At 42.0% G+C, this 22,336-nt stretch overlaps 1 protein-coding gene across 7 annotated transcripts in view; it reads left to right on the top strand.

Moving 5' to 3' along the window:
• Nucleotides 1–22,336, top strand: part of PTBP3 (polypyrimidine tract binding protein 3) — a 108,563-nt gene that overhangs the window by 15,042 nt on the left and 71,185 nt on the right. For 3 of the 7 annotated variants that reach the window (XM_025208988.1, XM_025208987.1, XM_025208990.1), the window contains exon 1: nt 2,803–2,820. The exons of 2 other annotated variants lie outside the window; for them this stretch is intronic. Coding sequence is in view for 2 of the 5 variants with exons in the window: in XM_025208983.1 (XP_025064768.1) it covers nt 2,743–2,820 (78 nt within the window). In the remaining 3 variants the exon portion in view is untranslated. Of the gene's footprint in view, nt 1–2,727; nt 2,821–17,509; nt 17,567–22,336 lie in introns of those variants that run through there. 2 more of the 7 variants (XM_025208983.1, XM_025208985.1) reach the window with 2 other exon arrangements.

Raw genomic sequence — 22,336 nt, 5'->3', positions numbered from 1 at the left:
TGGGAAAGGATTAGTGTTTGCTACCTTCTGAAAGGACACTCGAATCATCTGGCTTGGAAATAACATTGAGCCCTATTCCTGTGGATTAATTCAAGTTTAAAACTTAACTTCAGAACATTAGTAAAATCAGGCTTTCATAACTTTAGATGCTACACGTCTCAAAACAGAGCAATTATGTTATTTAACAGTTTCTCTTTTCAGAACAACCTTTTTGGTGTCCTTTTTATTCATTTGGTGAATAATAAGACATTGAATATCAAACCTTGTGTGCACAGTTTAAAATGGCTTTTCATAATAATATTTTGGTCTCCTAGTAAGGATTTCTAGATGCTCTTTTTATGAGTAAGAAAGTTTGTAGAAGGAATTGTACTTAATACTTCAGCGCTTTAGAGGTCTTCAGTATACATACTGAATGGTCTCCTAATGCAAAGGAAGGCATGTAGACTCAAGCAGGCTACTGAATGAGAAAACTACTGAGCTTCCTTATTTAAAACTCAGGTGTTCTTACAAACTTAGCTTCTTGTTTATAAAAGAAGATGTTACTGTTAGCTTGACATCTGCATGGTTTGAAGGACAAAGACGCTTTCCAAAAAGTATAACTACTGTGATGCCACGTGAAACAAAACATATTTGCTTCTCTGCCTGATGGTGTTTTTCTGTGGGTGGCACTCTTCTGTACTAGCCAGTCCTGATGATTGGAAGTGCCTGGAGTGACTCTTAGCATGCCATCATCAAGGGGGGGTTATCATTGGTTGGGACATGGAGCAGGGCATGTGGCTTGTCCTTATCTCACTGTTTGGTAAGTTGCTGTTTCACACTGCAAAGTGAGACACTATTTGTAGCAGTACAGGAGAAGAACACATATTGGAACTAAGACGCCTTTTATTTGGAGACTGAAGGTGCTGAGCTGTTCATAAGAGTTAAAGTTTGAAAATAATGTTTGAGGAAAAAAATATCAGTGGTATCTAACATGCAAACAAAAGGGAAAAGAGATGCGTGTTTTTAGTGTTCTGCATGAAATAGTTTAAGTGTATGACCATAACATTAATACACAGATAATCAAGAATATTTATGTTGCTTTTGGAAGTCTCAAGCCATTGAAATGTTTGCAGTTGTTACCAACAATGTGAACTACTTCCATATGCTCCACAGTGGTCATGGTGAAGTAGCACCACAAGAATTTGTTTGCAGGAATTATAAAATATGTTTAATTTGAGGCTGGAAGGGAGGTTTTGAATCGGATTACTTAAGATTATAGTTCAAAGTATGTAGTTTTTAGCATAGGTGCTGACTTCATTTTTTGCCAGTGGGTGCTTGCAGGCCTAAAGGAAGAAAAACAAACCAACTCCCCAAAAACCAGCACTTTAGTTTCAACTTGGCTTGTTCCATTGCTGGGCCCTGTGCATGCCCAGAAGAGGCAGCACATTATTTCTACCCAGCTCTGCAGCATCTGTAAAGATTGGATGCTTTAGTGGGGCTTTTTGGGGGCTTTTATCTAATAGCTGATTGAATCAGCTTTAGCTAAAAGTGCCGAAAAGCCCTGCTGAAGCGCCCAATTTTTACAGATGCTGCAGAGCCAGGTTGAAGTAATGCACTGCTGCGTCTGGTAAAGCATTTTATTTTTATTTGTGGGGGAGGGGGGTTGTTAACATCTGCAAGCAGCTCTGTGGGTACTGAGCACCCACTAATTTTTTTTTTGGTGGGTGCTTGAGCCCCAGAGCACCTACAGAGTTGGCACCTATGGTTTTTACAGCTTCAGTTTATAGAATGGAAAAATGTCATGAAGTCATGATTTCAGACTTCAGTCTTCTGACAGATGTGAATAATTTTATCATAGAAACAACTGTAGATTCATTTTTGAATCTTCACAGATAGAAAGGGAGAAGTAATTTGGATATACCTTGATGTAATTGCCAAATAGTGAGAAGACAGATTCATTTGTATCTAATCCCTTAAAACTAATATTTTCTGTTTTTGTGTACGGGGTTTTTGTGGAGTAGAAGAATAGTCATGATTCTCTTTAGAAAAATCCCTTCAACTTAAGACAAATGTACAGAGCTTAAAGTCATTGCTAATGTAAAAATGAACTTGGGTAATATGAAATATTTTTCATAGAGGGCATAATTGTGTGCATAATTCTTCTATGTTCAGAGCAGCTGTAAAATTAATTTAAACATAGCATAATATATATTAAAGTCAGTTCAACAAGGGACAAATACATGACTTACCTTTTTTCTAGGTATGTAGATTTATCTTGGCTTGTTCTGGATTGTTAATTATCCAAAGCACTGTTTTGTATTTTGTGCTCAATAGTGGCTTTTTTCAGAAGCGGCTTTTTTATTTAAAAAGGATACTGTCAAAAACTAGTTCCTGCCTTCCCAACTTATTCATAAGCTGCCATCACCATAACATTTTGAACTTGGTTTTCATAAAGCCAGAATCACAATCATCGTTCTGCTTGGGGCTCAAATGATACCAACTTATTTTTTTAAGCTTGTACTTTTAGTAAAGACTTTGAATATGGAGCATTTGATATCACTTCCTGGGTGTGCAGTCTCTAAACCTCATTCCCAACCCTGAGAAAAGTGTGGTTATATGTTTTGGTACAAGGAGCTTGAGCTGTTGTGAGCTTCAGACTAGTTTATGGAAATAAGTTCAGCTAAAACCTGTTCATGTTGTGTAAATAGATAAAACTTAATGTTTAAACATTTAATGACCTTGTTGTCTGTCTCCCTTAATCTTATGGTCCTGAAACACATTCCACCAAGTCAAATGCAGTGTATGAGGAATTTCAGAGATGTACAAGGCTGTTTCTTGGAGGTTGGTTCACATTTATGCAGCCTTATTTTCTTGACTTAACAGCAACATCTACTGTACAGTTTGGGAGATAAGTCCAGCAGTCCACTGGTTCTCCTTAGGGCTTCTTTATTTGTCAGAAAATGATGTATGATATATTTTTTTACTAGCCTTATTAAATTTTTACACATTATTTGTGTCAATGCAGCTTGGATGTAAATGAGAATGTAATTAAATGTATGAAGTGCTTGTTTAGTTTGTTACTTAATGTTACTCAAGCTGGATACGTAAAATAATGGTATAAAATATTTTTTCATTTTTCAACTGATTTTATTAAATATAGAATGCATCTGAAATGAGTGATTTGGACAGATTTGTTCCAGGTACTGTGCCTTTCAAACTTCTAGAATTAGTAGGTCTTTTCCTTTTCATGTCTACTTTTATACATACAGTGAAAGAAAGAACTAAGCTTACCAGTCAGTTTCTCAACTTAAAGCAAATTGGTCATTGAATGGAGTTAGCCGAATGAACTGAAATGAGAGCAATATTCTCTGTGCACCTTCCAAAGGTGACAGTAGTTGTCAAAAGCTGGTTTAGCATTTCAGCGAACTCTGGTTCTGGGTGCTTAGCCATTGACTGACTTTAGAACGTCAGCAGCAAACATGTACTACTTGAAACTATTTAATTTAAATTATTTTAATAGTTTATAGTAGGTTTTGGCCTAAACATAAATTATCATCACTTTCACTGTAAGCTTAAATGATTATCTTTTAAAGTAATCTTTTTTTTAAAACAATTTTTGTCTATCCTGATTTGGAATGTCAAACAGCATAGACCGCCACAAAATGTAATTGCCTTATTTGTTTCAACAGGAGAGCAGAGTGACTGTTTTTTAAGTTGAGGCTTGTAATGGGAAGAACTGTAGTTTGCCATCTATTTCAAGTATCAAATGAGCTTTTGGATTCTTAATTGGATGAGGTTAACAAGGGAATCCATAAACTGAAGAATCAGTCTGACTGCAGGGAAGTGATGCAGCAACCCAGTCTTTAAAAATGCAGTTTTTCTGTACTTTTACCTAATTTTGGTGGTTATTTATGTTGCTGTTGTCATTGAAGACTCTTGTTACTCAAGTTATAAAACTGAAACTCTTAAAATCAGTCAGTCTAAAAACTTTGAAATGTTGGGACTTGGTGTCTTCAGAAACAAATTTTAAAATCTGTTTAAAAATTATTGGATAAAACAAGCTTGTCAGGAGCAGGCTTGTGCTCAAACTTGAGCTGTATTAAAATATCATTACTCATAAACATGCTTTTCAAAAACCATTGAAACTTTGTCAAAGCAGCATGTAATAACTGCATGGAAAGATCATGAAAGGATACGCTTTACAGATATGACAGAAAATGTGAATTTCTTTGAGCTAGAAATTGTCTTGGGTAATCTTTGCAGTCATTCGTCTCTCTGACGTTCATATTGCATAAGCAACTAGAAATTAACTTGTGGGTAATGCTCTGGTTTAAAGCTTGTTATATACTTTATAATTAAGAAAGTATTACTTCTGGCACTTCTTAGAGGAGTATTTTCTTTACATTGCAGTTCTCATCAGGCTACTACTTTCCCACTTGATGGGGAAGAACACTTTTAAATTACTGGTAATTGAGGCGGCAACTTGATTTATCAAGGCATATGGGCTTGCATTAAGTATTGAATCATTTCCAACTATCTCAGGGAATGGGTTTGGAATGTGTGCAAAGTGCTGCAGCTGAGACCAGGGGATGGGAGCAAGCAAGGCAGTGGGAGAGGGAGAGTGCTTGCTCCCATATGTTTGGGGGGTTCTAGCAGGTGGGTAACCTGTGACTGGGAGTGTTTTACTTTTCTGCTTTGCTTTCTTTCCTGAACTTGAGTTCAGTAAACTGTAATGGCCTAAGGAGGGAGGGTGTGTGTGGAGGTCCATACTTTTAGGGTCCCAGGGCTGGGGCCATTTGAGGAGCCACAGTTGAGTAGGGAGTGAAGACGCAACTGACTGGCTGTTAGACAGCTTTTACTGAACAAGCAGTGCAAACAAGTTTGTTGATAAAATGCTGAAAAAAGGAGAAAAGGGGCAGTGAATTCTGTCTGCCTCCCAAAGCAGCTAGTTGTGCATTAGTGTGTGTTTTGGGGGAGAGAGGAGGGGAAAGTGATGCAGCATGGGAAGTTCTGCAGGACTTGCCAGACCAGTGTTGCAGAACTTGATTCCCACATGCAATGCTGAACTTGTTCAATGAAAACTGGTTCAAGAGTACTTGATTTTCCTGATATACTTTTGAACCATTGCAGGTAGCTTTAAACTGGTTTAACAAGCTTGTAGGTATGAGAGCAGGGACACACACGCACAGCACTTAAAATGGTTCAAATGCTGTTTAAACCTGAGGCACGCAGGTTTTTCCTTCAGGCATCCTGCACTGCATTGCTCCTAACCTCCCCCTTTCCCTCCCCACAGTGCTGCAACTGGCCACTCCTGCCCAGACCTGCTCCTCCCTATGCACATTTTAAAAACTTTGTTGGCATTTTTTATCAATGAGCTCCCTTGTACCGTTTGTTCAGTAAAATCTCTCTCTTCAAAAAAAAAACAAAACAAAACAGCTGTGTCCTCACTCCTTACTATTATATCACAGCCCCTCTTTATGCCCTTCAGTTTTCCTCCTCTACCTCCAATTGCTAAGAACCAAACCAAAACTCAATTAAGTTCAGAGCAGGGCCACAAGTACGTTTGGACTCTTTTCAAAAGGGTGTGTGGCTGGTATGTTTTAATTGTGTAAACTAGCAGAGAATGATTCAGATATAGCCTAACCTCACTTCAGCACTACTTCATCCACATTTAAACTGGTCTAAGTGTTTAGACCTAGCCCAGGATCTAGTTTGTGTATTTCAGAATTTGAAATGTAGGAGGAAGAAGTCCTGATAAGTAGAAGTTTAAGCATGAAAGCCTGTATATAATGAAGTCTTGTTGTTTGCTAGACAGCATATTTTAATATCAGGCAGGTTGGTATTTTTCAGAAAGCAGTTTCTTGAAGATAAATGAACAGCTGACGGTTGGGAAAGGGTTGAAAAGAGAATGCTGGCTGTGAATTCCAATACAAATTTTTCTTCAAACTATTACGTCTTTCAAAAAAGAAAAGAAGATTTTTTGTTAATTAGGCCAGAAAGGAGCACTCTATTCCCATTCAGTTTGTCTAGGGCAGCGATTCTCAACCAGGGTGCTGTGGCAATGTTAGTTTAGCGCTTTGTTAGGTATGCAAGCATGATTCACAGTATAAATCCAGAGAATTTAAATATAAATCTGTAGTGTTACATACATTCTGACCTGTTGTGGTCTTTGCAAGTACTTTGCAGCAGGGGAATTGGTATGTTATTTTTCTGTCCTCAAAAAATGAGTGAAAACTAAGAGCTGGCACTTCTTGCGTAGATGCCAGGTACACCTCAGATTGAGGACTAATCTGGAACCTGGGGATGGTGCAGTTAGGCACCATCTGGCTCTGTAGAAAGGTGCGGGAGCAGGGGAGTGTCCTCCTTTGAAACGGGCCATCCCCAACACAGTCCCACAGGGGAAGGGATCTTGACCTGGCCTTATGGGAGAGGAGGGGACAGGAAGGAAGGGAGTGTGGCCCAGTCCTGCCACGGGGAGGGGGTTGGCCTAGCCGTGTATGAGGAGGAGCTGTACGTGTGGTTTGGGAAGTGAGGAAGGGTGGCCATATTAATGGCCACTATTCCCTGCCACCAAATTTTCTGACCCTTGGGGACACCTGTGGGCCAGATAAAATGGCTCTGTGAGCTGAATTTTGGCCCATGGACCGGATGTTGAGAACCCCTGCTCTAGAGCATCATTGCTGAGCTTGAATAGTTGGAAGTGTCTTTTCATTCCAAGGAAGTGAGAAGAGCCCCAAAAAGTCACTGTGATAAGGTACTGATAGCTATCTTAATACTGGCATTTTGTTATGAAGACTCTGTAGCCTTTGCGGGTGCATGCCTCAGCAAATGTAGTAAGACAATGTCAGAACATTTCACGCACACTCTGGAATCTAAGTTTCCATTTGGGCACTTTCCTCTCTTGCTCCTCAAGCAACCTTTTTTTTTTTCCTCCCTGGTTGCTGGGAATAAGTGTATTGCACCACATACAAATGTCCTAATTTACCACACAACTGCATTCAGTCATCAACCGTGACTTCAGCATGAGCATAAGTGCCTCAGACGTGTTGTAATAAAGCTTAAATGATATCTTTAAACAATTTGTCCCATATCATTACTTTTCCTTTCATTCCCCTTTTTAATTATGCTTTTCTTACTGTTATTTATCTGACTCTTACAAGCATCTCAAAACAGGAGATTTGTCATGTTTCAAAGGAGCCATGTGTATCTATACAGCTATTTGAAGTAAGTAGTCCATCATCCTGTTGTTGCAAGATAGTTTCAGAAACTACATGCATCACTTCTGTATTTGTATACATTCATGCTTTCTGAATTACGTTTTTAAATAACCGAGAATTAGTGGCTCTTTCACTATTGTCTTTGAGGCTGCCCCAGTGTTTGAAACCATCAGACGGTTCTTGGAGGGCTTTCTACCCTTTGTTCTTAATTTCACACGAATCCTGATTGTAGAGCAGGTCTTGAAGTGAGCCATAAGAAACTGTGCATAGTGTGATAGGAGACAGCAGTCACCAAAGGAGTGGGGTGGGGGAAGAGAAGCAGAAGATAGCTGAATGGGAAGAATGAGAAAGTTGGTCAAGATGAATGAATGCTGTTTTTATCATGACTTTGATCCTTAGGATAGACCTTGTAGGATTTTGAGGCGGGGGGAACGGTCAGTTTTGAGTATATATCGCTTTGGGGATTGATAGTATATTCTCACATTCAAGAACTTTCTCCAGGCTGATATTCATGGTGCTGAGTAAGAAAAGCCAGTGCTACCAAACTGAAACATATAGCTGGCTGACTAAGGAAAAGAATTTGATGTGCTGCAGCCCTCTTTCCACTAACAGGAACAGTTGCCACTTCTTCTGTTATGTATTACTATTAATAATATTTTAACTATAGTTGGTAATTGTTGTTCATATACCACAGTATCCAGAAGGGCTCAGAGTGGCTTAAAATAACTAACAAACAACTCATAAGATAAGAAACAACAAATACTCCACTCAGCATCTACAGATTTTAAAACTCCTGCTTTGCCTTTTACCGAGACGAACAAACCCTCTAGTCTATTCCATTCAAGCCATGTTTCCCAACCAACTGGTACTCTGGTACAAAGGATCCTGAAATCGGGGACCCACACCAAGTGGGTAAAAAAGGATGAGATTAGATCAAAGTTCCTCATTTAAGAAGTCTTGAGCAGTGTCAGTACCGCTCAAAACCTGTAGCTCAATTCCAAATTCTGATTATGTTGGCAGTATAGTTACTCCATACTTAACCTATGGCAGGCAAGGTTTTTTGAGTAAATCTGATATCTTTTATTAGAACAACTCAAATAGTTGTGTTGAGCCCCAGCTCAAGTCTGGGATCGTGCCTGGTATGCAAAAGCCAATAAAGATACCAGGGGTGAAAGTATAAAGATTTATTGCTAGCAATACAAGGTGCAAGCGGAATAATTTCACGTAACAAGCACACAGATTCTTAATTATGAGCATCTTTTATACAGGAGTATTGGACCTTCATAAGCATTCTTGTTTGCTAATTGGTTATAAGGGAGTGACGCAAGGAGTTCTTTACTGAGCATGTCTCTATACCTGTGTTTTAGCTATGTATCTCATTTCCATACATGTATGTTTCATTAGCATACTTTCTCCCCACGTAGGGGTGTGAATCTTAATATTTAAATCAGCTCTTTGCCCTACTCCACTAATTCTGTTTTTGTTTTCAAGTCTCCTTTATCTAAGACTGTCTTCTCCTTATCATTGCAATTGAGCATTAGTTACAGAACAGAGACTTTTGCTTGGGCTATGTGTAGTGGTTTCTAGGTCAAACCTAACAGTTGGAACAATTCTTAACAAGCTTTTGGGGATAAATACCCTTCATCATGCTAAGGAAACATTTGCAGTTGGTGTATGCTGTTCCTGGATTCCATGCATTCATTTAATCCAGGAACAGCACACACCAACCACAGATGCTTCCTCAGCCTGACAAAGGGTATTTATACCCGAAAGCTTGCTCAGAAGAATTTTTCCAACTAGCTGAGTTGGTCTAATAAAAGATATAATTTACCCAAAGAACCTTGTCTGCTCTATCCTTAGACCAACACAGCTACAACCTATACTTGTGTATACTTAACTTATGAAATTAATGCAACAGAAAACATGGTCCGTAATAGCTATATTAAATCTTACATTTAAACTACTTTCAAACTCCTTCCCCCCCTGCCCGCCCAACAAGGTTAATTAATCTAGATATCTGATGTTGAAGTATTCTTAATGAAAACTTTACTACCATATTTATATATGTTAGTACAGGGGTTTTCAGCCTTCTTTGGTTGCATCCCCTGGGAGCTGATCAAGAAAAGGAGGGGCGGGAGTGTCACTGGAAACAAAACTGGAAGTGCCAGCAGTAAAGCCTGAAGTGCCCCCTGAGGCCTTCCCAAGTACCCCCAGGGTACTTCAAGTGGAGAAAAGACATGGAAGCTTTTAATGTGAAGTACCTATGTGAGGTGATCCCAAACAGTTAGGTAAAAACTTCAGGGTCTTGTCTCTGCTAGCATTTTATACCTGGATAACATGAGTTCCTGTGCCATTAAAAAGGCATTTCTTTTAGCAAGGAAGACAAATCCTGCTCCTTACTTGTTCAGATAAGCCAATGCAGAATTGAAGGAAAGAAAACTTGATGATACTGCAGAGTTCTACTTATGGACTATTCATCTTTGTTTGAAAACCATATAAGAAATTAGTATTGAGTAACTGTTAATGTATTCTATAATAAACTAACCTAAAAGTATGACAGACTGTAGTAATTAATACTGGTTTGTAATGAGTGACTTCTTGCCATTTTATGTATGGAACATGACATAGGGTCAACATAAAAGTAATTTCTAGTAAGTAAACTGTTAAATTGGGGGGGTAGGGGTGGTACTTGCTCTGTTAACTCTGCTTCCATTATATCTCTTACAAAACCCAGTTTGGATATAATAGATTTTTCAAGATCTCATTCTTTTAAAAAAAATAGGGGATAGCAGAACTTCGTATTTTCTATTCATACATTTGTTAAGCCATCTTTGTAGCATTTTAAAGATTTTTTTTTTTTTGATAATTAAATGAGCCAAACTAAAGGATGTGGCCAATTCAGCAAAAATTTTCAGTACTGCTATTTTAGATTTCACTGACCAGCTTTTAGACAAGTATCTAGGTTTTGTACTTAGAATTCTTAGCTACTGATGGGATAGATAAGAATATAAGAAAGCTATGACTTGGTACCTGTTTGATGTAACGCTCTCCTTGGACCATAACCTTGTCATGGTGGAGAAGCTTGTGTGTTTCAGTCGCCCTCAGAGCTATGTCATCTGGAGTCTTGTACTCCTGGTAGGGTCTCCCCTGGTGAACAGGTTTGAGGTAAGGTCCTAGACTAAGCATGGTCCAAACTCCTGAAGATCTCACTGGCAGAACAGGTGTACTTGGGGATCTGCTGGTTCTCTGTGGCTGTGAAGGCAGATGAGGGCTGCAGTGGAATAGAGGTCTCCAGTTGTTTTGGACATCCTTGCCACTGGGTTCAGGGCTCCTTCCTGTCAAGTTCATATGGCTGTTGCTTGCACACCGGCTTCCCTGCATAAAAAGCTATCACACACAGGCCTCTGCTAGGGATGTTAACATCTCCCACAAACCAAGTCCTACAGCGACGGACAAATGGTGGTTGGGACAGGAACAGTGATCTCGGGGAGTCCCTAGTCACAAATCTGCACATAGGTAGCAGTCGTGTGATAGTCATTTTGGACTTACTGAGACACAAGTACAATTTGGCAGCTGTGGCCCTGACTGAACAGTCCACTTTAGGATCCCCTCTGCTCACCTTGAATGGGAAAGTGGCTAGAAAAGGTGCCCTAAACATAGGCTGTCTCAAACTCCCCTGGCTGGATTGCTGCATCCAATGGGATTGCTCTAACTGTGGCCGAAACCAACAAAATAACGTACTGTAATTTGCCACGTGGAATATCTGTACTCACGGACTCCCCAAACAGTGAGTGTCCTGAAAGAAGAGCCACCACAGTAGCTAGAGAGCTTGCAAGATATGACATTGATATTGCTGCCCTAAGTGAGACCCACTGAGCAGATGAAGGCCAGCTGAAAGAAGAAGGATGGGCTACACCTTTTTGGAAAGAAAAGTCATATGAAAATAGGTGCATTCCTGGGGTTTGCTTTGCCATTAAGAACAAGATCGTAGGTCAGATTTCATAACTCCCTGTGGGCATTAATGAATATCTTATAACTCCGCCTCAAGCTCAGTAACAACCAGCATGCTGTGATCATCAGTGCATACACCCCCACACTTGATAATGAAGAAGTTAACAAGGAAGAGTTCTGTTGTGCTTTTGACACAGTCCTGATTTCCACTGCCAAGGAAGACAAGCTCATCCTCATGGCTAACTTCAATGCAAGAGTTGGGCTACATTCTGAACTCTGGAGTGGCACCATTGGCAAAGGGGGGCTGGGGAAAGTTGATTCCAATGTTATCTGCCACCTCAGCAAATTTGCAGAGCATGACTTGCTCACTACAAATACTATCTTCAGACAGTGACAAATGTAAGACCACTTGGCAACATTCACACTCTAATCACTGGGACCTTCTTGACTATATTATTGCCAGAGCCTGTGATTTGTACTGATGTCCATACCACCTGAGTCCTGAGAGGTGCATATGACTGTTGGACGGACCACCATTTAGTCGGATCAGTCATGGACATGTAGCTTGTACCACAGCACCATAAACAACCGAAAGGAATGCAGAAGAGATTTAACATCAGGGCAATCCAAGACCAAGCTAGATATGAGGCTCTTCAGCAGCACCTTGCAGACAGGCTCTTTAACCTACCTGATGACATCAAGGACATTCAGGCACATTGGGAGGAACTTAAGAATGTTATTCACAAGTTATGTGCTGAATTAATTGGATACTCCACTTATTGTTACCAAGTTTGGTTTGATGAGAATAATGAGGAAATCCTAGCACTTTTCCATCAGAAGAGAATTGCGTATTGCAGCTGACAAAATGAACCCTCCAACCACCAAAAATGAGGGGTTTACCAGTGGCTTAAAGCTATAGTTCAGAGGAGGCTATGGGACATCAAGAACCAGTGGTGGCAAGTGAGGGTCATAGAGATCCAGAGTTTTGCTGATCAGCATGACAGAAGAAGCTTTTTTTTCAAGCAATAAAAGCCATCCATGGGCCATGTTCCAATGGCCCAACCCACTTGTGATCCCAGGATGGCTCCACCCTTCTTGCAGATAATGTATTCATCAAACAATGCTGGAAGGAACACTTCATGATTCTACTCCGTTGTGAATCTGAGGTCTCAGCTGCCACCATCAAGTCCATCCCTTGACACCCTGTAATAAAATCTCTTACTGATTCCCCCATCCTTTACGGAAAGTCTGGCATGCCATCACTCAGACCAAGAACAATAAGGCACCAGGACCAGATGGCATTCCTACAGAGGTCTTCAAAGCTGATGGAACAGCACTAGTGAAAACTTTATGAACTTCTCATCAAAACATGGGTTAACAAGGAAGCTCCACTTGACTTAAAGAATGCCAACATTGTGACCATCTTCAAGGAAGAGGACAAGTCGGTGTGTGGGAACTACAGAGACATTGCCCTCCTCTCCGTTGTTGAGAAGATTCTTACTTGTATCCTTCTGAATAGCCTCCTCCCCCTTGCCAAAGATGTCCTTCCAGAATCCCAGTGTCGCTTTAGACCATCATGGGGTAACACCAAAGTGATTTTTTGTTGCATGACAGATCCAGTGGAAGTGTAGAGAGCACCACCAGGAGCTGTTTATGGCATTCATTAACCTAACCAAGGCCTTCAACTCCATCAGTCGTGAAGCCTTATGGAAGGTGCTGTCTAGGTTTGGTTGTCCACTTAAATTCATCAGTGTCCTCAAGCTACTCCATGGTAGGAAGACCGCAACAGTCCTTTGCAGTGGATCAGAGACAGACCCATTTACCATTCATACTGGTGTCAAGCAGGGCTATGTCATCACTTCAACCCTTTTATCCATCTACCTTGCTATGATTTTGATTCTTATCCATGACCACCACCTTCCCAGAACTGGGGTTGAGTAGCATATGGATGGTCAGCTTTTCAGCCTGTAGTGCCTCCATGGCAAAATGAAAGTTACCAAGACTGGCATCACCAACCTTCAGTAAGCTGGCGATTGTGTTATCTTTGTGCACACTGAGACCGATCTGCAGTCCACTCTTGACCTTTTCTCAGGTGCCTATCATAGCCTGGGATTCTTCCTTAATACTGGGAAGACCAAGGTGCTCCATCAGCCTGCCCCAGCACAAGCTGTCTCCCTGCCCCACTAATTACCACAGTTGGAGAACCCCTTGAAAACATCGAGCATTTCCCATACCTTGAGAAACCTTTTGTGGTTAGGGTTGCCAGAATCTGAAACGGGCTTCCAAAGGAGGTGGTGCTCTCTGCTACTTTGGGGGTCTTCAAGAGGAGACTGGACAAGCATCTGGCTGGGGTCACATGACCCCAGCACTTTGACACCCCCCTGCCAGTGGCAGGAAAGACTTGATCCTTTTGAGGTCCCTTCCAACCCTAGCATCTATGAATCTTGGCAGCCACCTCTCCCAGTCGGTTAGAATTCACTGTGCCAGCATATCCTTTGGAAAGCTGCTTTGCTGTGTCTTGGTCAACCGAGATCTGCAGATGGAAACTAAGATCCTGGTCTACAATGCAGTGGTTATCCACACGCTCCTCCACGGGTGTGAGATGTGGGTGACGTATTGAAACCATCTTAAGCTCCTGGAATGGTTCCATCAGTGTTGCCTCAGGAAGAGCCTTCGCATTAAATGGGAAGGCTACTGCAGCAATGCCAGAATCTTCCCTGCAGGTAACATAACCAATGTGGAGGCAAAGATCATGAAACATCAACGCCGTTGTGCTGGCCACTGCGTGCGAATGGCGGACACTTGTCCCGAAGCAAGCCCTCTTTTCTCAACTGGGTCATGATAAGAGGACCCATAAAGGACAGAGGAAGTACTACAAGGACACCCTGAAAGCATACCTTAAGAAAGGTGGCATCCAACCCTACAAACTGGGAAGTGCTGGCTGGTAACAGGTCTCAATGGCGCTGTACCTTAGATCAAGCTACAATCTACTTCAAAGAGAACAGTCTTGTTCAGGAAGCCGAGAAATGGCAGAAGAGGAAGAAAAGTGCACAACATCTTGACCAACAATTGTACACCCCCCACCCCCCCCAAGGCACCACCTGTCATATCTGTAGAAAAGCTGGCAGAGTAAAGGATTGGACTCTTCAGTAGGGGTGTACCGATGGGGCCAATACCGATAGCCGATATTTAAGGAGGGATATTGGCCAATACCGATCAGATGCAGCTGCCTTCAGGTGGTAAGTCTGTTGTGGTGGAAGGGGTGTGGGGGGGGCAGAACAACTCCCCCACGGTGAAGGAGGGAGGGGGCATGGGCAGGCACTGCCTAGGTTGGGGGTCACAGGACTGAGGCGTAGCTCATAGAGGTGGGTAGTTCATGCCACGGCTCGCACCCTGAGAGGGCACGGGGGGTGCCCCCCGAATCTGCGCAGGGTGGGTGGGTGGACTGGAGCCGATGTGCAGACCTCTTCTCACCGGGGGCTGGGCTTGGCGTGGGCACCAGTGGCACTGGGAGGGGCTGCAGCCACCCCATATTTTGTGGCAGTGCTGCTCTTCTCTCAGCACCGTGCTGCCAGGCTCCATGTCCTGCCTCCATCCACGCCCCAGGAAGAGCTGGGGCTGCACTGGGCAGTAGCAGCACTGGGATTGGAACTGTGGCAAAATCTGGAGTGGTTGTAGCCCTTTCCTAGTGCCACTGGCGCCTGCTCTGGGGCTCTTCTTGGTGGGGGTGGACTTGGAGTGGGCACTGGGAGGGGGCTGCAGCCACCCCAGATTTTGCCTCAGCTCCACTCCCAGCGCCGCTGCTGTCTGATGCAACTCCAGCTCCTTCCAGTGCATGGGTGGAGGTGGGACACGGAGCCAGGCTGTGCCTAGTGGTGCAGGGCTGGGAGCGGAGCCACACCCCCCCGGATGGAAGAGCGCACACCAACTGTTAAAACTTCCTTAACCTGTCGAAGGGTTTTTGAACCCGAAAGCTTGCTTAATAATTGTTTTCCAACTATTTAAGTTGGTCTAATAAAAGATATCGGATTCACCCAAAGAACCTTGTCTGCCTATGTCCTTAGACCAACACGGCTACAATGTACACCCTTGTGATTAGTAAGGTATTCAGTCATCAACTCCTGCCTTCTTTAGTTTCTTGCTTATTGAGAATTGATTCTACTTTTCACTGGTGAATACTTTTTCATTTTTTATTGTGAGTAGTAAAATGAATGCTTCATGTTTGTATATTAAACAGGAAGGATTCCTTGCCAAAGTGAAAAATGTTTAGATTGCATATAAAGCATGAAACTGGTATGTCCAGAAGATAACCTCTCTGTTGTAGAGGTTACAATACTTGGTGACTACTATAAATGTAAACTGCCACTGTCATCTTGGATTTTTAAATATCTAAAAAAGGTTGTAGCAATCGATCCCTTATTAGTAATTACCTGAATCTTCTTACTCTGCTTGCTGCAGAACAAAATGCTTCACTTCTTATGTCTTTTCTGGTTTTCCCTTTGATATGAGACTTCTTTAGTAGGAGAGATGGATTTTTGAAGGCAGAGTGTAATTAATTCTCTAAAGTACTATCAATTGCATTAAATTTTTAAAAATGTATTTCATTAATTTTTTTAGTTATAGTCATCTTTAATTGTTGTAGCTAGAGTGCAGATCAAGGTGTCAGATATTTTTGACTTGTTTTCTGTTTCATGTCTCTTGCAGTTGTTTTAAGACTGACTGTCTAATTTTGTTAGATTATATGTTTTTGCTTTCCTGGGAGGATATAGACCTTTTTATTTAATTAAAAAAAAGTCCTATTGGTAAATAAAATGGGTTGGTGATATATACATGTATGTGTCAAATCATGTTAAATAACTGAGTGTGGGTCCCTTAATATATTCTTTTGTTAATTTTAACATTGGAAGGTTATGACATACTTTACTGGGTAACTATGGTAAGGAGATTTATTGGAGTGGATGGTATCATTATGAAAGTGTTTCCTGCTAGTTTTAAATATTCTCTGAGTCTCCATCTATTTTCAGAGTCACAGAATAGTCTGAGATTTGAGTAGGCTCCCGAGATCCTGTAACCTAAGTAAGAATAGCAATGAATCCTCCCCTGTGCCATCTTGTGCCTTCACACTGTTTCTGGTTCTGGAGCATTTGATTGTAACTATCAGCTTATCACTCACTGCAACCTCCGTCTTTATTGCTTGTACCATAACAGCTACCATCTTCTGAAAGTAGGAAAATGAATGTTAATCTTGATGTTGGCTCAGTCTGAATCATATGTAGAGTAAAATCAAATGAATGTTAGAGAATTTGTGTTTTCTTTCTTTGAGAGATTTTTATCCCAATTGAAACTTAATTTTAGGGTTGGATTATAGTTGTTCAGCCTTAAAGTGCTTCACATGAAGCCAGATAGGGTAGATAGAATTCTTTAGGTTTTATTTATTAATATTTTTCTATAAGTAACAAAAGTGTTAATTATGAGCTCTGTGTATGAAAAGCTGTTCTTACCATGCTGGGGTACAAAAATCTGAGTGTGCATGTATTCTTTTCTTCACAAACAGCTTTCTAGGTTTTTGAATGGATGATACAAAATTGAATAGAAATTTATATTCAGTAAAAGTACCTGTATTTTGGCCATTTAAAAATCCTACTGAAGTAGGATTATAGTTGACCTTCTGTCTGAAAATATACCTGAAGCTTCACAAGGATGAAACTTCTAGATAGGCTAAAGATATTCGACTTCAGTATTACTGAGCTCCCTTTGCCTTCCTCCTTATTAGTTCCTTTTCCTGTATATGCATCCCTGCTTCATCAGGGAGGGATTCATGAAAAAGGATTTGTTAAGGGCACAGTGCTTAAACTTAGTGAGAGACCTCTTTTTAGAGGCACGCTCCTGTTGTATAGTCTGCTGCTTAGGCCCCCTCTGCATGTTACAGGTATTGTGCCATTAGCTGCTTAAATGCATAATCATCTGAAACCAGCTACACATGCAAAATATCTATCATGCCATAAAAAGGTGCAACCAGTTATGAAGTTAGACGTTGTAGTGGTGGGGGGGAGGCTTCCAGCCGCAGGAGCTTGCTTCTTGCTGGTGCAGGAGGAACAGGGGGGATTGGGCTTCCCCTGCACTGGCAATAAGGCATGGTGAGATGTAATGCGTCATCCTGCCATGCATGCGTGGTGTGGCAGGAGGTTTGATTATGGAGATCACACATTGGATCCCGTTGCACGTGTAGAGGAGCCCTTACTATCAGGCTCAGGGAAACTTGCTGTATATAAGTTGTTCCTCTCCGTCCCTTTCCTGCCTCTTCCAACCTCTGTTGACCTGTGTTTTGCCTTGCAGCTTTTGATTGTATCCCAGGAAGCTCCTGAACTGCCCATGTGGGGTTTATAAATTTCCTAGAGCCAATGTACAGTGCAGTCCATGTAAGTATACAGCCGTAGGACTAAAAAAGAAGCTATGTGCTTAATCCTGAATGTAAATAATGCTCTTCAAGTATATGGCATTGTGAAGTTCTGCACATTGTAAAATACATGTCCAGATGCACATCCATAGAAAAGAAAGTAGTCACCCCAGCCATGTTGAAACTCTCCTAAGTCGTACTGAGTATTCTCCTAGGGATGAGGAGTGTGTGGCACCCCTGCTATTCCCTCCCTGTCTGACACTGAGCTGCCTACTTAAGTTAGAAACAGATGTGGCTCATTGACCCTGCAGGGTCATTCACCTGCAGCTCCCATGGCTTCAAAGGCCTGAATCTGCAGGGCAGCACTTGGGGCACATCTCTGCAAATGTGGGAAACCTGGGAGGGTGCTCCCAGGACTTCAGAGGCCCAGTGCCTCTGCCTTCCAACCTTAAAATAAAGTCGTCCACCACAAAATAACAATGCAAATTCAAACTATCTTTTGCAGTTACAAATTTAGGCTTTTGTGGCACAACAGAGGACATGGACATCTTTGCTTTTCTTTTGTGTCATCATAAAAACAGGCAGTGTCTGCTTGCAACTTACTCTGCTTGCTGCAGTTGCTCAGATGGGCCCCAGACCTGCCCTCCTTAGTCCACGTGTACCAATGATAACCCTTCCCCCCTCCTCCACCCTAAAGTTGGCATTCCACCCTCTGCTTCCAGCTGTTAGACCAGCTTCATGCTCCAGAGAAGTGTATCTGGCTTGGCAGGAGCTATGGGAGTGCAGCTACAAGTGGCAGGTTCTGGCCAACGGCAGCTGGAACTAGAATGAACTCCATCTTTGGAGCTGGGCAGAGCCTGTCACCCCTGCCTCCTGCTCTGACTTGCACTCGAGGGTAGGGAGATACTTGATTCATTTTTGCCTGGTGTTTGTTTTGGAACTGAACCTAACCAGAATGTAGTCGAAATGAATCTGCCGCCAAACCACCAAAAGTTTTTTTTGGGTGCATTGTTTCTAGTGTGTCGTTTCCTTCCTACATATAGTAGCTTTGAGACACAGTTAACTGGAGTACAGCTAATGCTACAAAGTAAGGCTGAAAAAGGCTATGTGCTTAAATGGTTTGTGCAGATACCCTATATTTGTTACAATATGTTGCCTATCATTTACATATTGTATTATGCAGTTAAGCAAATCGTGCATTTCTTCAGATTATGCATCTCACTGGAGTATAGCATATGTAAACTATATCTGGGCAGATACAACATACTCCGTTCAACCGCATAGCTTCTAGACTGAAATAGACGCATTTAATCAACAGCATTTGGTTATTGACATTAATATAAGCAGTGCTCGTTAACTACAGGAACTGCTTGCATTGAGCTTGTTAAGGCTCAAAGCCTTACTTCTTGGAGCAGCCTATGCCTCTAATAAGACAACCTGGTAATTTCAAGGCTTTTAAAGGCCTTGAAATTGACACATCTCAGACACTTTCACCAATAATACAGTTAAATTGAGCGCAATTATGTTATAAAATAAAGTAGATAGTGGGACAGAAGAGTTCCTATGCACATAAGTTTTATATTTAAGTGGCATGCAGATAAATTGTTTGTTGAGATGTAAGCAGGAGGCAGATTAAAACCATCATGACGCTATGCAGTTAAACGAAATATGTGCTTATCCACTATGGATGCGTCCACACATGCAGGCACATGTGCTTGCAGCAGCTCAAATAGAAGCAGTGCAAATTTGAGCCGGGACTTTTTACCTCTGCACACGTGCCCAGACATGCAGTTTGGTGTGGTGCAAATTGTGCCACTTGGGGCAAAATAGCCCTGCCTGGCTCCTAGATCTGTAGCCACAGGGAGCTAGAGGCTGGGGTTAGCACCTGTGCTGGCCCCAGTACTATAAAAAGCTGCCCTGGCAAGTAGCTCAGGGCCACTCACTTTCAGGAGCTTCTGGGGCCTGGCCAGTTGGTACCTAGGGACACTACCCCTTGTGCCAGCTAGACTGCTGAAACAGCCCTGAGAGTTCCTTGCACATTCTACCCACTGCAACAGTCTGGCAGTGGGGGCTGCTGCCTGGCTGTGACCTATTGTCACCTGTGACAGCATGTGGCCCAAGGCTGCGTGTCTGCCAGACCTGGAAGGGGACTGCACGGCCATTAGAGAGGGAGAGAGACCTTGATATATCTACAATGTTAGAGCAGTTTGAAATCCTACCAGTGTTTCTATAATCATAATAAAATGAATTAAAAATACTTATATGCTTTGCTGTTTGCTTTTGATTTTCTTATCATAGAGCAGTTAGAGCTCCCTCTGACCCCTTCACTCACCTGGATGTGGGGACAGCTGCCCCTGCAGCCACAGCTCCTGCCAGCAGGTCTCATCCTATCTGGCAGCTGGGCACACAGAGTGTGTGCTGGAGGGATGTGGGGTTTGCAGGATTGGGTGTGTGGGTAGGTGTAGGTGGATTGTGGAGGGACTGTCGGGGGGGGCTGCTTAGGAGGGGTGGGTCCCCTGCAGGGTGTAGCCCGCCCCCAGTGTTGTTGCTGCTGTGTGTGGGGCTTTTACTGTTTTTGAGTCTGAGACTACTGGGGGGAGGCCAGGCGGGGGAGGGCGGGGAGGCAATCCAGGAGTGGGGGCTATAGTTTAGTATTTTAATGTTTTGGCATATTCTACGCATACATTATTGTCACACATACATAGGTATAACAGAATAAAAGGTGTGCTCAAATAAGTCACTGGCTCTTTTTTAAAGTACAGGTCACAGTTTTGAGGATTTTTTTGTTTGGATTACTGTTGTTTAGAATTTGAGAGCACATAACTGACAGTAATTTTGAAGTCAAATCTTAGATTTTCTATGTTCTCCAGTGAGAAGTGTACCTAGTAGTATCTAACGTGTTGATGTTGAAAATCCCACTTTCCTTACGAATACTTTGAATTTAAATCTTGGTTGTTTCACTGATCTGGGAGCATAAGTGAGTTCTTTAGGAGATCTTTGGAATGTGACCATCACCCATCTAGTGTAAGTAACTAAACCAAAAGAGATGCATCTGTCTGAGAATTCCTTTTATTGAACAAGGCAGCTCTTCTTTCTTAAGTATTTTGGTCTCTCACTTGCTCTTCAAAGTAAGGTAAAGACAGCAAATATGGAGGTGGTTTAGCCTTTTGCCATGCCTGCTGGAAGTTGCTTGGGTCCTACTAATATACAGCAGTGTGCTCAGACCACATGGCTGGCTGGTAGATCCACATCTAGTGTCTGATGTTAGTCAATAGTTTTTTTGTTTGTTTGTTTTTTGCCAAAAATGCCTATGATATTGGGAATTAATCCTGATATCCAGAGAAGTTTCTTAACACTACCTGTGCCTGTTGTAACTTGTAGCCAGTGGATAAACAGACCAACCCTGTTAGTCTCCTTAATAATTTCTGTGTAGGGGTATGTATTTAAAGAAATAAATCTCAAATAAATAAACTCTGTGTGGCATTTGGTTAAGAACACGTTAAGAATGATCATTCAGAGGCTGAGAGTTAGTAGCTAACATAATTACTGTGTCTTCTTTAATTACTGAGGCAATTATACATCTCAAGCAATATCTTTGTAAGTTTTGGGCAAGGGAGTACATCTTTATTCTGCCCAAGAATAGGTGATAGTTTTAGTCTGAGAAAAATATTGAAGAAATCATTGAAATTGCTGTAAATCTGATTTCCTTTTGTCATATGTATATGTTGACATAAAGAGGTTGCATGGCAGATTGGATTCAGTTAAAAATGCAAAGTGGTGGTTATTTGCATATGAATTTCAGTAAAGCTTTTTACCTCATGAATTTTATTTGTGCAGTGACCTCATCTCCACTTGAGACTAAGCAAGTAGCAGGGTCAGAATGTTTGTTTTTGTAGCCGTGAAGGTCCAGGTAATCTAAGACTGTGCTTCTCAACCTTTGGTATCTTACGTATCCCCTGCCGATCGACAAGGCAAAAGCAAAACCGGAAGTCCCACCGTGGCGCTTCCATTTTCACCATGGCGAGCTGAATCCCACTTTTTCCATCGCGGCCCAGGGCAAAGCAGCCTGCGCGGGGCCTCCCTCCCTATCCCCCAGTACGCTGATGCTGGGGAGTGAAAGCCCCGGTGCACTGGACATGGCGGGAGGGGTGGTGGCTGGAACTTCCAGCCTGAGCAGACAAATACCAAAACGCAGTACCCACATACCCCCTGCCCATATCTCGCGTACCATGGGTTGAGAAACACTGATCTGAGAGAGGCAAAGATTTGCATCTTGTACAAGGGCACTTTGTTCCCAAAAGCTAGTCCAACATTTCTGCCAACTATGTATGTAGTTGGTCCAATATAAGATATTCTCAAAAATGCCTGTCTTTAAAATAAGATAGTTCTGACCCATTGTATTGATGTTGTTGGTGGGTATCATAGCACAGGTTTGGGACATCAAGAGTTCTGCTAATATGGTAAATGTCTCTTAATATACCAGGCTTTTTGGCATCATTTTCTACAGTACCTGTTGACATTCCTGTTAAAATCAAGCCTGCTGCAGACTGGAAATCTTTTGACAGATGACTGGGCAAACTGTAGAATGTATCTGTTTTACTTCCTCTGGCTGCTAGGTGAATTGGGCCAGGGATGGCAAAAAGTTGTGTGTGTGTTTTAAGTGCTTTGCTTCATTAGCACTAGGCTTTAGATTCTCTTGACTATCAAATCTCTCACCAGTCTGATCCATCTCAGTACTGTGCGGGCCGACTTCCGATCTCGCCTGGGTCGCCATGTGCGAGCTCTCTTCCGA

The sequence above is a fragment of the Alligator sinensis genome, unplaced genomic scaffold, assembly GCF_000455745.1.
Source record: "Alligator sinensis unplaced genomic scaffold, ASM45574v1 scaffold371_1, whole genome shotgun sequence".
Classification (NCBI taxonomy): Eukaryota; Metazoa; Chordata; order Crocodylia; family Alligatoridae; genus Alligator; species Alligator sinensis.
The sequence above is the reverse complement of the archived record's forward strand: the minus strand, read 5'-3'. Positions and strand labels throughout refer to the sequence as shown.